The sequence below is a fragment of the Mya arenaria genome, chromosome 1 (assembly GCF_026914265.1).
Source record: "Mya arenaria isolate MELC-2E11 chromosome 1, ASM2691426v1".
NCBI lineage: Eukaryota > Metazoa > Mollusca > Bivalvia > Myida > Myidae > Mya > Mya arenaria.
The window spans coordinates 60,259,990-60,275,010 of record NC_069122.1 but is presented as its reverse complement, the minus strand read 5'-3'; the positions used below and the strand labels follow the sequence as shown (position 1 = coordinate 60,275,010).

Sequence of the window (15,021 nt, the reverse complement as noted above, 5' to 3'; positions counted from 1 at the left end):
TGAACTTCTGATGACATGTTTGCTCAGCTATTATCAAACACTGTACGACTGATGACATGTCTGATCAGCCATCACCAAACACTGAAATACTGACGGTATGTTTGCTCAGCCATCATCAAACACTGAACATCAGATGGCATTTTGCTCAGCCATCAACAAACACTGAACTACTGATGGCATGTTTGCTCAGCCATCAGCAAACACTGAAATACTGATGGCACTTTTGCTCAGCCATCATCAAACACTGAACTACTCATAACATTTTCGCTCAGCCATCATCAAACACTGAACTACTGATGACACCTTTGCTGAGTCACCATCAAACACTGAACTACTGATGGCATGTTTGCTGAGCCATCATCAAACACTGAACTTCTGATGGCACTTTTGCTGAGCCATCATCTAACACTAAACTACTGATGATATGTTTGCTGACTCATCATCTAAAACTGACTTACTGATGCTGCATGTTTGCTGCGCCATCATCAGCGCATATATATAATGGCAATTTTGCTTTCCCATCATTGAACACTGAACTTGTATGTTCCCATTGATTAACTGTTTTAAAAGTTATAAAGCATAATAAGAATCAAGGATTATTTTAAATGTATACCTTTAAAAGGTCAATGTATTTACTGAAAGAAGTGTGGTTGCTTTTAACCATTTTCTACCTATGATTTTGTAAAAATGGTGAATATTTACTGAAAACCCAGGCCAATATCAAGATACTCCCAGGGGCATATTAGGTTCTGTGGTAATATGACCTAAATAACCCATGGGGGCAATTTTACCCCACCTCCAGACATATTCATTTATATGCACATATTTGTCTTAGGGGTAAATTTGTTTACAAGAGCAAATAAAGTAACACCCCAAAGGTAAATTTTGTTGTCGTTAATTTAAATATGTTTCAAACAAGTTCAAAGGATTTCCTGAATTTAATTTTTCAAAAAAGCTTTTACAATAGCCTGTTGCTGTCATTGACTTTGCAAACTTGGCATTTCCTGAAACACCAGTCAATGTTATCAGATTCAAACAATTTCCACCACCCACAACTCAGACAGTACCAATTACGTTGTTTGTAACTACGTCACATGGTACTGTACATTGTAAGCATTTTGTGAGATTCCTTTTTTTTCCACACATTTATTAATGGTTCTGTGCAAATTCGCAAGATGTACAATTTTCATAGCCATTATGTTTTCATTGGCAAGTTATTGGTAAATTAACATTTTACTTGATATTAAAATTGTGTCATAATTTATGGATTGACGACAAATGGTGAAAATTTAAGCCCTCGCGAAATTTGAGTAATCTGCAATAGTCTGAAGCTCCAATAACATTAGTCTGTTGATCCGTAAGCTACTTAGTACAAGGTCCACTGATAAAAAAAAAAAATGGTATCAGGTTTGCTGATCAGAAAAGAAGTTGATGGATTTTTTTATGCTTGCTTTTTGATGTCGATCGGCAAGTGTCTATATTTGGAACAATGTTTTTATTAGGAATATAAACACAATAGAAACCTTTACAACAATCACCAAAACAATCTATTTCTGGGGAACATGTTTTAATTCTGCTCTAAGATTATGTCGACATGCAATCTTTTCTGGAATCATCATGAATGCTTTTACCTGGGTCTTTGAGGGTAACATTGTTATGGACAGACAATGACATTGCATGTTTAGCTATTGAAATGGCCGGAATTACTGCCTACTTTAAAGTAGGACTTGAACTTAAAAGAGGCACAATATTGGTTGATTTTAATTTTCATGCATTACTCTGTTCAACTCATGTGACCGTAATGATCAAAACAAAAAGAGCATATGATTTGTGTACTGATAAAAAAATATTTGCGATATTTTCGTGCTTTTTTGGCCAGGTAGCTGTTTATAAAACAATAATATTTATAAAGGCTGATATTTCCAGAACTGTACACAAAACTTATGCTTTTTTGTTTTGATCATTGAAGTCAAATGAGTTAAACATAAGAATGAATTGAAAATAAAGAATAAAAAATGCATCAACCTCTATTGTGCGCTTTTAAAGTGACGAAGTTACATTGAGCTCTATGTGTGGTGTCTGCAGTTACATTGAGCTCTATGTGTGTGGTGTCTGTAGTTACATTGAGCTCTATGTGTGTTTTGTCTGCAGTTACATTGAGCTCTATGTGTGTGGTGTCTGCAGTTACATTGAGCTCTATGTGTGTGGTGTCTGCAGTTACATTGAGCTCTATGTGTGTGGTGTCTGCAGTTACATTGAGCTCTATGTGTGTGGTGTCTGCAGTTACATTGAGCTCTATGTGTGTGGTGTCTGCAGTTACATTGAGCTCTATGTGTGTGGTGTCTGCAGTTACATTGAGCTCTATGTGTGTGGTGTCTGCAGTAACATTGAGCTCTATATGTGTGGTGTCTGCAGTTACATTGAGCTCTATGTATGTGGTGTCTGCAGTTACATTGAGCTCTATGTGTGTGGTGTCTGCAGTTACATTGAGCTCTATGTGTGTTTTCTGCAGTTACATTGAGCTCTATGTATGTGGTGTCTGCAGTTACATTGAGCTCTATGTGTGTGTTTTCTGCAGTTACATTGAGCTCTATGTGTGTGGTGTCTGCAGTTACATTGAGCTCTATGTGTGTGGTGTCTGCAGTTACATTGAGCTCTATGTGTGGTGTCTGCAGTTACATTGAGCTTTATGTGTGTGGTGTCTGCAGTTACATTGAGCTCTATGTGTGTGGTGTCTGCAGTTACATTGAGCTCTATGTGTGGTGTCTGCAGTTACATTGAGCTCTATGTGTGTGGTGTCTGCAGTTACATTGAGCTCTATGTGTGTGGTGTTTGCAGTTACATTGAGCTCTATGTGTGTGGTGTCTGCAGTTACATTGAGCTTGGTTGTGTGGTGTCTGCAGTTACATTGAGCTCTATGTGTGTGGTGTCTGCAGTTACATCGAGCTCTATGTGTGTTGTCTGCAGTTACATTGAGCTCTATGTGTGTGGTGTCTGCAGTTACATTGAGCTCTATGTGTGTGGTGTCTGCAGTTACATTGAGCTCTATGTTTGTTGTGTCTGCAGTTACATTGAGCTCTTTGTGTGTTGTCTGCAGTTACATTGAGCTCTATGTGTGTGGTGTCTGCAGTTACATCGAGCTCTATGTGTGTGGTGTCTGCAGTAACATTGAGCTCTATGTGTGTGGTGTCTGCAGTTACATTGAGCTCTATGTGTGTGGTGTCTGCAGTTACATCGAGCTCTAAGTGTGGGGTGTCTGCAGTTACATTGAGCTCTATGTGTGTGGTGTCTGCAGTTACATTGAGCTCTATGTGTGTGGTGTCTGCAGTTACATTGAGCTCTATGTGTGTTTTGTCTGCAGTTACATTGAGCTCTACGTGTGTGGTGTCTGCAGTTACATTGAGCTCTATGTGTGTTGTGTCTGCAGTTACATTGAGCTCTGTGTGTGTGGTGTCTGCAGTTACATTGAGCTCTATGTGTGTGGTGTCTGCAGTTACATTGAGCTCTATGTGTGTGTTGTTTTATGCAATAAACTATGAAACTGAACTGTGTAGTGTCTGCAGTTACATGTAGCTTGGTGTGTGTTCGTTGTGTATGTACAAACATTAGATTTGCGTTTTCTGTAGTTACAAACACTCGGTTCTATAAAAGAAACCTTGGTACTTAGTTTCAGGAGGTTCTACTGGCTGCTGGGTATGGTCTTATCTTACAGTATTTCAATTTTCACTAATTTTTTTATGGAATTTTGACTGGCACATGGATTAGCTGTATTTCACCCATCACCAATACAAATACAGGGCCCTGATAGCAAATTTATCCAGATATATATGTATTAATCAATGAACACATCCTATTGCCCATATCATTTTGTTCCATTTGTGCATCTTGCAGTGAAAAACACTGGTGCAATGTTTAATTAGATATGTTGGGAAAACCATTCTTTGTCAGAAATGTAATTTCTTGATAAAAGGGGGGGGGGGGGGGGGGAGCGTGCTAAATGATGGTAACTGAAAATTGATATCATAGTGGCACCAGATAATCATTTATTGACTGGGTTGTTTACTTTATCAGATAACAAGAATATTACCAGTTAATGAGGACATTGATGGGAGCCATTAATGCTACCATCAGCAGTTCTGTTACAGGCCATTGATCCTGTCAAAGTGGCATCAGCTACATAAAAGGGCTTGAAATTATTTAGAATGGCACAAATTGGGTCAAATAAATTGATATATGTTTTCGTTGTCTGTAGGTTAATGGGTTAAGAAGGAAGGATTGTTGAAATTCACGAGGTTTAATCTAAGAGGTCAGATTTAACTGATCCTGACTCAATTTTTAATAGGTCACAGTTAAAGTAAATTGCTGTAATCCCTAAGATCAATTCATCATAGGATTGGTTCAATCATGTACATTGAATTATCTTTGTATTTTTGGGGACAGTGAAATAGAGAAACAAATGACATATTTTTGGGCCGTAGTTCCTTAAGCATTGGTGCAAATTGCCTACTGTGCCATGTGGACATATTAATGAGGTTGTGAAACACAACAAGTATATTTATTTAAAAGTTGCAGTTTGATCAAATGTTTAGAAAAATCACTTCAAGGCTTGCTGATTCTCGCTTAATATTACTATCCTCGTGCTATCGCACATGTGATTCTAAACTCGTACAGTATATGCCTGCCTGGATGATGTCATGCGCAAAGGTAGCCGACATGACATGTACACATACCCATACATATAGTAGTGTTTTGTTACCTCTCTCTTAAAGACCATTAATCTTTCTTATTCTTAATTTATGATCAAATTTTATGGCAATAATCATACTTAAGTCTTGATAATACCCATACTTACATGACTAGACATAGTCTTTATGTGTTATACTTCTCTAGAATTTTAAGAAATAAATTGTCTAAGAAAGTAAAAAAATTGTGTTTAAAAAAAATATAGGCATGAGTCAGCTTGATTTATACCGCATTTCTGGCATTATTCTTGAAGTAAAGTTAAAATTACAGGGTTGTCTTCACGCTTCTTGGTTCTGCACAATTAATGTGCACTTCATTGATAATTCCTGCTTAAATAGGGTTGTAGCAACTTCATGAGAATCTGCCTTTGTTATAATTGTGTCAGCTCTCTAATCAATTATTTTGCTCAAAGCTTTCATTAATTTTAAATGATACTATGCTTTGCAGAAATAAATGAATCTCATCACAATTATAAATTTGTCATAAAAAATTTAAATATGTGAAGGACATTTTTGCTCATTTACTCAACTTTCAGCTTTGTTAATGAAATTGTTGGGAAAGTTTGTTTTCAGTTCAGATGAGTAATTTGTTATTTTCCAGTGCTCAGCCTGACTCCCAAGGTTACCACTCCCTTCCTTCCCACAGTAAAATTGTGGGAAAGGTTACCGCTTCCTTCCTACTCACTGCAAAATTGTGTGAAGGGTTACCGCTTCAAGCTTCCCACCCATAGAAAAATTGTGGGAAGGGTTACCGCTTCCTTCCTTCTCACAGCAAAATTATGGGAAGGGTTACCGCTTCCTACCTTCTCACAGCAAAATTATGGGAAGGGTTACGGCTTCCTTCCTACTCACAGCAAAATTGTGTGAAGGGTTACCGCTTCCTTCCTACTCACAGCAAAATTGTGTGAAGGGTTACCGCTTCCTTCCTACTCACAGCAAAATTATGGGAAGGATTACCGCTTCCTTCCTACTCGCAGCAAATTGTGGGAAGGGTTACCGCTTCTTTTCTTCTCAGAAAAATTATGGAAAGGGTTATCGCTTCCTTTCTTCTCACAGCAAAATTTTGGGAAGGGTTACGGCTTCCTTCCTACTCACAGCAAAATTATGGAAAGGGTTACTGCTTCCTTCCTTCTCACAGCAAAATTCTGGGAAGGGTTACGGCTTCCTTCCTACTCACAGCAAAATTATGGGAAGGGTAACTGCTTCCTTCTTTCTCACAGCAAAATTCTGGGAAGGGTTACGGCTTCCTTCCTACTCACAGCAAAATTATGGGAAAGGTTATCGCTTCCTTCCTTCTCACAGCAAAATTATGGGAAGGGTTACTGCTTCCTTCTTTCTCACAGCAAAATTATGGGAAGGGTTACTGCTTCCTTCTTTCTCACAGCAAAATTATGGGAAGGGTTACCGCTTCCTTCCTACTCACAGCAAAATTATGAAAAGGGTTGCCGCTTCCTTCCCTCTCACAGCAAAATTATGGGAAGGGTTACGGCTTCCTTCCTACTCACAGCCAAATTATGGGAAGGGTAACCGCTTCCTTTCTACTCACAGCAAAATTATGGGAAGGGTTACTGCTTCCTTCCTACTCACAGCAAAATTATGGGAAGGGTTACTGCTTCCTACCTACCCACTGCAAAGGGTAACCTCAAATAAAAAACTTCTTAATTGTGGCCTTATTGATAAGAATACATACATGCATAAAGGATTCCAAAAATAGTATCAGAAAGTAGATGTCTTGACAAATTGCTGGTAAAATGACATTGCGTAAGTAATATAAAAAAGCAATAGTCTTTATTGGTTTTCTAAGAATCATTTGTCCTTGAAATCTAGTTTAAATTGTTTTGTTTACTTTCATTTCTTTCTACTTAGGTTTTTATAGAAATTATGTCCAACAGAAAACACCTACTAAAGCAACTAAAATGATTTTATGGACATTTTCATACCAAAAGGTCATAATAAAACTGTTGTAAAGCCCAAGTTATTTGCTGTTTTATTTATGTAAACCTACATTTATTTTGCAGCAGGAGAAGAGATCTGATATTATTTTAACTAAGACTCTATGATTATGCCGACCTATTTTCTATTTTCAGGATGTCTGTTTTCCAACGCTATATGTGAAACGGGCACTCCCTGCATTGATGGTTTGTATATTTTACTTCAATATTGCCATATGGGTTAGCATTCAGTTGCTGTTTTGTCCATCCCCCCCCTCTATTTTGCCATATGGGTTAGCATCCAGTTGCAGTTTTGTCCATCCAACCCCATTCCATATTGCCGTATGGGTTAGCATCCAGTTGCTGTTTTGTCCATCCAACCCCATTCCATATTGCCATACGGGTTAGCATTCAGTTGCTGTTTTGTCCACCCACCCCTGTCCATTTTGCCATATGGGTAAGCATTCAGTTGCTGTTTTGTCCACTCATCCCCCTGTCCATATTGCCATATGGGATAGCATTCAGTTGCTGTTTTGTCCACTCATCCCCCTGTCCATATTGCCATATGTGTTAGCATTCAGTTTCTGTTTTGTCCACCAACCCCCTGTCCATATTGCCAGATGGGTTAGCATTCAGTTGCTGTTTTGTCCACCAACCCCCTGTCCATATTGCCAGATGGGTTAGCATTCAGTTGCGGTTTTGTCCACCAACCCCCTGTCCATATTGCCAGATGGGTTAGCATTCAGTTGCTGTTTTGTCCACTCACCCCCCTGTCCATATTGCCATATGGGTTAGCATTCAGTTGCTGTTTTGTCCACTCATCCCCCTGTCCATTTTGCAATATGGGTTAGCACTCAGTTGCTGTTTTGTCCACTCATCCCCCTGTCCATACTGCTAGATGGGTTAGCATTCAGTTGCTGTTTTGTCCACTCATCCCCCTGTCCATATTGCCATATGGGTTAGCATTCAGTTGCTGTTTTGTCCACTCACCCCCCTGTCCATATTGCCAGATAGGTTAGCATTCAGTTGCTGTTTTGTCCACTCATCCCCCTGTCCATATTGCCAGATGGGTTAGCATTCAGTTGCTGTTTTGTCCACTCATCCTCCGTCCATATTGCCAGATGGGTTAGCATTCAGTTGCTGTTTTGTCCACTCACCCCCCTGTCCATATTGCCATATGGGTTAGCATTCAGTTGCTGTTTTGTCCACTCATCCCCCTGTTCATATTGCAAGATGGGTTAGCATTCAGTTGCTGTTTTGTCCACTCATCCTCCATCCATATTGCCAGATGGGTTAGCATTCAGTTGCTGTTTTGTCCACTCATCCCCCTGTCTATATTGCCAGATGGGTTAGCATTCAGTTGCTGTTTTGTCCACTCATCCTCCGTCCATATTGCCAGATGGGTTAGCATTCAGTTGCTGCTTTGTCCACCCACCCCCTGTCCATATTGCCACATGGGTTCGCATTCAGTTGCTGTTTTGTCCATCCACACCCCTTGTCCCAGTTTACATGACCATTGTAAAATGTCATTCAATCTTTGAACTGACCAATAATGACATTATATTTTGTGAATGAAGAATAGCACATGGTTGTTTTATGGAATACTTTGACCACCTCTGACAAACAGAGGTCAAAGTCTTCTTTTTCTGTCTCAAATACCTTATTGAATAATGTCCTTATGCTAATGCACATTCTATGGTGTGCCTATGGTTTCTATTAAAATGTGCTTTCCTTTCTTTTTTGGTAACATTGTGGAGCATAGTGTGAAATCATTTATATTCGTTGGCATGAAATTTGTTGGTTTTCCGTAAATTATAATTTTTTCATGGGTACTTCAATTTGTGGTTTTTCATTTTTGAAAAAAAAAATCCGAAACGACGATCAGCTTCATAATTTCCACATGCTGGACACGTGATTTATGTCTTCTGTGTCACATGGTTTATGACACTAGCTATAGTGGTACCACATGCCAATTAGTGCATAAAATTATACCCATGTCCATTAGTGATTTGATTGGAAATTAAGGACCCTGATCAAAGATATAGAAAGGCGAAGCCACTGAATGCCATTTGGTTTATAAAAATAACACAGTGAATTGATTTTGTTTATTAATTGTAAAAGGCAGATGCAATGTAGTAACAAAACAATAATAGTAAGTTAAAAAGTAAGTTCGGTTTTTACATTTTATACCGCTGTATACTGCGACCTTTGTTAAGAATATATGAGAGTATGCAGGGCTTCTAAAATTTGGTGAAAATCAGTCTCCCCCCCCCCCCCCCCCCCCCCCGGATAGAACAGAAAGACCAGTTCAAAAGTCCGATTACATAGAAATGTCACACATTTTCGCGACGTGTTCTTTGTCAATATTTTTTCGTGATGTCGCAATTCCTAAGAGGGTTCTAGAGCCGGATAGCCGATTCAGATAGTCATTGATACAAGCTTAATTCAAATGAGATTGTCAAGTTCTGCGGCGTTTCTAATAAGAACGACTGCGATCGTAAATAATCTGTGGCTGTCGGGAAGCGGTCAGACGACAAAAAGTGAAACAGTATTATGACTTATTTGCTTAATGCATCTATAGTGGGTCAACATTCAACTGATACTCTTGAATAATAATATATATCTAGGTTTATAATCGGGGCTTCAAACTTTAAGTGTGATATCGACAACGATTTTTTCATTACTGCAAATTAAAATGATGTAAGCGGCGCACTCAGCTTCCAGACTATGTTGTTAATCAAGCACGTCGCTGTTGATATCCTAAATATGACTAGGTTCGGATTAACAATGACATATGCAATTTAAAAGAACAATTAAAATTTAGCAGTTTGGTAATCAACAAACGGATATATCATGTAATGATCGACGACATAGCATATTCATATTGCCATGTGAAAATATGGACCGATTTTAACACTTAATCAGGATAGCTGCAAGCACACAATTAACACATAGTTTGTTTAATTGTGTCTTCTGCAACCTACCAATACACGTGATTTGACCGATTGCAAGCGTCTGCTAATTAACAGATAGGCTATAGAGTGATCAGTGTAGCGGAAAAAGCAGCTGGTCGCATTAGTCACATGGTAACTAAGACACTTTTATGACCTATTTGGGGTAGTTTTGAATGTGTGAATGACCCATGAATATTTGTGTATTACAATTTCTGCAACTTTTACTAGCCTAGTCGTTTTGGACCGAAATTATAAAAAAAATGAGAAAATTTCGGACTGTTATTTTTTACACTTTTTGAAACTGAAATCGGTCTGGCTTGGTCAAAATCGGTCCAGACCGGCAAATTGCCAGTTTTTAGAAGCCCTGAGAGTATGTATATAACATGGCAATTGAAAAAATGAATAAAGTGTCTATATTTCGTGGGATCTTTTATTCGTGGATCACCCTACCCACGAAAACCACGAACATTAATGTCCGACGAACATTAATGATTTCACAGTACAATTTTTATTCTTCAATAGCCCTGTTTCAAAGCAAGTCAACATAAAAAAGTACATTTTTCTGTCCCAGGTTTGGAAGAAAGAGTCTGACATTGAGTAATTGTCATAGCATTGGGGTTGTCATCGTAATTTCTGGTGTGGGAATGGAATTATTAGAGCTATCCTTGATATCAAAGTTTAGATGATTTAAAGACTGAAACAAGGTTCTTTCTGTGTACTGTGCTACTGATCCATTATGATGTAAACTAAGATGGGAAATATATCACCAAGAGTGTTGCTAGACCAATCTCATTCAGTTAGGTCGGTATGGGGGCATATGCCAGTTGAAACTTTTTTCCGGCAAATCTAAGAGGCCTTAACAGGGGTTGCCAAAAACTATATTTCCAAGAAATCGCTAGGGAAACCACCAATTGAAATCAATCTTCCCTTCCTCAAGACAGGTGTCCATTTAAAAACTTGCCTTGTTCTACCTGTAAGTATGAGCTTTTATATGTCTGTTTTACAAAATATTTTACATGATTTATCATAAATTATAGACAGGCCTTTAGTTCTTCATTTTTGCATTTTAAAAGTGTTTAATTTCTGATTAAATAAAGCAACATTAAGCATAGAAATATTCTCAAAAACACTTTGAATCATTTTGATATGGACAGTGTTTTCTTCTGAACAATTTTCAGCCCAATTCCCAATGCTTAAAAGTATACTTTTTTTCCCAAATGCCTATGAAAATTGGTGTTTTCATGATGGTGGCACACAGTTAGTGTTTGCGTTAAAAACAAAGGTGCCACAAAGTGAACATTCACTCATCTGACGTTTCTCAGTTAAGCAAAGGGACATAACTTGCCAATTGATAAAGCCAGAGTTATGAACCTTGCTATACATGCGTGTGTACAAAGCTTCATTATAATTGTTACCTTGATAGGTTAGGGCCAAGGTCAAAGTGATTGCTCTATAATGACAACTCTAAGGCTATGATAAAACTTCAATTTCTTTCTCGAAACACAGACAAGCAAATAAGCATCATAAAATGCTAAGTTTGATGATGATTTAAACATGACCCATCCTTGTGAACAAAATTGTATGAGTCAGATGGTTTGTTTAGCATGTATGAGGGTTGTCCAGAAAGTTTTGAGACTGCATTCATAAAAAACATACAACTCATAGGATGCATGTAAAATGTTAACAGCTGACAATTGTATCTAAAATAAACAAATCCTGAAAGTTACAACAATATACTACGAAGTGAATGTATACAACAAACATTACAAAAAGTACTGGTTACAAGCCATGGAGCATTTTGTTGTCTCATTGTGTCGGGTCATTTACATTTTTTTTAAAAATATGCTCCTTCTGCACGTACACACGGTGGCGTTCAACACGTTGCTTGAATATCTGTCCCTACCACTCTTTTATGATATCATGAACAACTGTCCTTTTTAGCTCGACTATTTGAAGAACAAGGAGAGCTATCCTAGTCGCCCGAGCGTCGGCGTCGGCGTAACCACTTATGTTAAAGTTTTTGAAAGAGTTTTGTACGACCTTAAATATTTTCAAAGTCCATTGACATCTGGTTTTGAAACTTTGCACACTTGTTCACCATCATGCCCCCAACCTGTACACAGGAGGAGGTAACTCTATCAAGCAATTTGACAAAATAAAGCCCCTTTTATGTCTTAGAATTTACGTTAAAGTTTGCGTACCACCTGAAATATTTTCAAAGTCTATAGACATATGGCTTTGAAACTTTGCACACTTCTTCACCATCATGCCCCCAGCCTGTACACAGGAGGAGGTCACCGTATTGAGCATTTTGACAGAATTATACCCCTTTTTCGACTTAGAATTAACATTAAAGTTTGCGTACCACCTCAAATATTTTACAATTAAATTTATGTAAATATCTCAGCACATCAGGTATTGAATTGAAATCTAATCTAACAGTGATCCATTCATGTTTCGCCAAAACATTTCAATCCATACACCGAATAGCGGCGGAATAGGCGAGCACGCTGTTACTGTGACAGCTCTTGTTTAATGGAGTCGCCAATTCAGTCACCGGTTTTCTTGTAACCTGTCCCGCACTGAATTTACGTCACTTTCACTCACGACTGACGGTCTGCCGTTCCCCTTTCCATGCCCATCACTTAAACGTACATGCCAGCCAAATACAAAAGCCCTTGAACATGTTGACTTTGATTTATCCTGTGTTAGAAACATATAAGTAATTGTAGGAGTCATCCCGCTGCAAACACAGTGTTTGATCATAGCGCGCTGCTCCGTGCGTGACGTCAACATTTTTTCCAACATCTTCGAAATACCTCTCTACTTACATTGATCGTTACAAACATGTCTATAGTTAGGAGGCTTTAATAATTTCCATAGTGATGCAGCTAACGTCATTTTGTCATCATATGTATTGACATGACGTTTTGGCGTCTATTGTATTGTTCAGATTAAGTAGGATATATGAATTGTGAACAATTTTCAGAAAACGTCAATTTCACAGTGCTCCATGAAGCGCTAGATAGGTTGTCTTGACAACCATTTCCTTCCTCATTATGAGATTATATAATTTTATTTTTTAAAAGGAAACCGGTGAATAGTTTATATACACAGCTCTTTATTGTTTGTCGATTTATATTAAAAACGTTTTGAAATATAGATACAGTCTCAAAACTTTCGGGACAACCCTCGTATTCTCACAAGTCTGTTGCCGCGCATTTAATACTATATGTAGTTAGATCTCCCTTGATATTAAAGAGGTTGGAAGCTAATACTTGTGCAGGTAGCCAACGTGAAGGCTACTTTTGTGCGCTTTATTTAACTTCAACCAGGTATGAGGATATTGTACAAGTTTCAAATGACTTATATGATAGCACAATGAAAATGAGATTCATCTAGCCTATAGGTGCAATTGTAACAACCATGAACAACTTTTAAAACTTAACTGCAGCTATAACCTGTAGGTGTAGGTCTACCTTAAGTGTATTTGGCATCCTCTTCTATTGAAAAAGGGTGGCAGTCAACAGAGAGATGAATCAAGACAGTAAATTCAGGAAATCATTTTGGAAAATTCTGGGAAACATCAGCATTACAAGGGAGACAATGCATTGAGATTTATTCATCCTCGTTTATAGGTTGCTCCCCTTCCTTCTTTTCAACATTATCTATTTAGAAGTATCGGGCAACCCTTTTCCCCGAATCCTTGACATCATAACCACTAGATAACTCACAACATTCAGCCAATCTGCAGTTTTTACAGATTCGAGTTTTTAATAATTGATCTACTTGTTTCAGATCTACTGTTCGGAACCTGTGGTGGCGATGAAGTTCCAGCCAGTTTCGCCTTTACTCTTAACACCCATGACTTAACAAAATTGCAAGAAGAAATCGGCAAACTTGTCGCCAAGGGATTAACTTGGCGGGATGGGTATACACAGTGTATTGTACAGAACGTTATTGTATCTTTATCCACACTGGAGCCCTTTAGTAAAAAGGTATGCTACCCATTGATATTCGACATCACTGATCCAACGATTAATGAAATTACTAGCGCACTTGATCAACTGTATAATGCACAGAACAGGCTTGAGAATTTAGAACCAGTCTATGAATTGGAACAGGTTCCTTTGATAGGAAATTCTGAAAAGCGTGACGAAATTGTTAAGGTACACAAATATTTCGATAAAAATGAGAAAATTCATAAAAGATTTTGGGATGAAAACAGTTATAATGTTGACCCTTTTACATCATATATGAACTATCCACCCGACGATACATACCCAGACAGCTACACGCAAACTGCACCAAGTCTTGACCCCGGCTTGACATACTGGGAAAATACGGGGATTCCTTACGAAGACCTGAAACTCGTGCAACAGTATTTGGAAACAACGCGACAAAGAGATCCGTACAAATCAAAACTTTCCGAACTCTTCAACTTGGAGTATGGAGGCTTCAAGCCAGTGGATAGCTATGTTTACGCTAAAAATTATGCAGAGCCAAACTATGAAATCAGGGAACCAGAAATGATGCCAGGCTATGCTTGGACAAATGATGATGATATCCACAAACAAAAACAATCAGGTATGATATTATCACATTTAGTTTAAACAATATTTAGACTTTAATGTGCAGATATTAATCAAGCTCAAATCTGTTTGCAGGCTTTATTTTCTACAATTCAGAAACAGACGTTTTTGTACACTTTAGAAGCAGACTTTTTTGTACACATCAAAAGCTGCCTTTATGTTGCAGGCTTTATTTATTACACTTTAAAAGTAGGATTTATTTTGTACATTTACATGAAGGTTTACATTTCAGACCTTCTGTTGTACTCTTTCAAACCAGGCTTTATTATGTACACTTTAGAACCAGGCTTTATTTTGGAAGCAGACTATACATCTACATGCAGACTTTGCTGTGTAAACTGTAGAAGCAAACTTTAATTAGTACACTTAAGAATTAGATTATATTTTGTATACTTCAGAATATGCTTTATTTTGTACAATTTAGAAGCAGCCTATGTTGACAATATCGAAGCATTGTTAGTAGATGAGGTTGAAAATGATCAGGAACAGAATCGTCTTGAGGATATCTCGTTACCACCGGAAATGGCTAATACCCTTGACAAACTTATACGTGGTAAGAGAGAGGGGCAAATAAATATTTACAACAGTTTTTAGCTTGTCTGCTTCTAAAAATAAAAGCGTAATTGTTGAAGCATTTGGTGTTGTCAGCGTCGCCATTGTCATACAAAAATGTTAACCTTAGCCATAATAAAAAATTGTTTAGACCATTCACATGAAATTTAATGCACATATTATTAATGGCTGTCAAGACAGGTGCAGCAAGGCCCATAACTCTGGTTTTAATTATTGTTGAGCTATGCCC

The 15,021-nt window shown here is 37.9% G+C and overlaps 1 protein-coding gene across 2 annotated transcripts in view; it reads left to right on the top strand.

Moving 5' to 3' along the window:
* LOC128234661 (receptor-type tyrosine-protein phosphatase N2-like) overlaps positions 1 to 15,021 on the top strand; it is a 150,350-nt gene that overhangs the window by 26,992 nt on the left and 108,337 nt on the right. For both annotated transcript variants that reach the window (XM_052949047.1, XM_052949038.1), the window contains exons 2-4: positions 6,830 to 6,880; positions 13,426 to 14,214; positions 14,644 to 14,772. In XM_052949047.1, the coding sequence (XP_052805007.1) occupies positions 6,830 to 6,880; positions 13,426 to 14,214; positions 14,644 to 14,772 (969 nt within the window). The remainder of the gene's footprint in view (positions 1 to 6,829; positions 6,881 to 13,425; positions 14,215 to 14,643; positions 14,773 to 15,021) is intronic.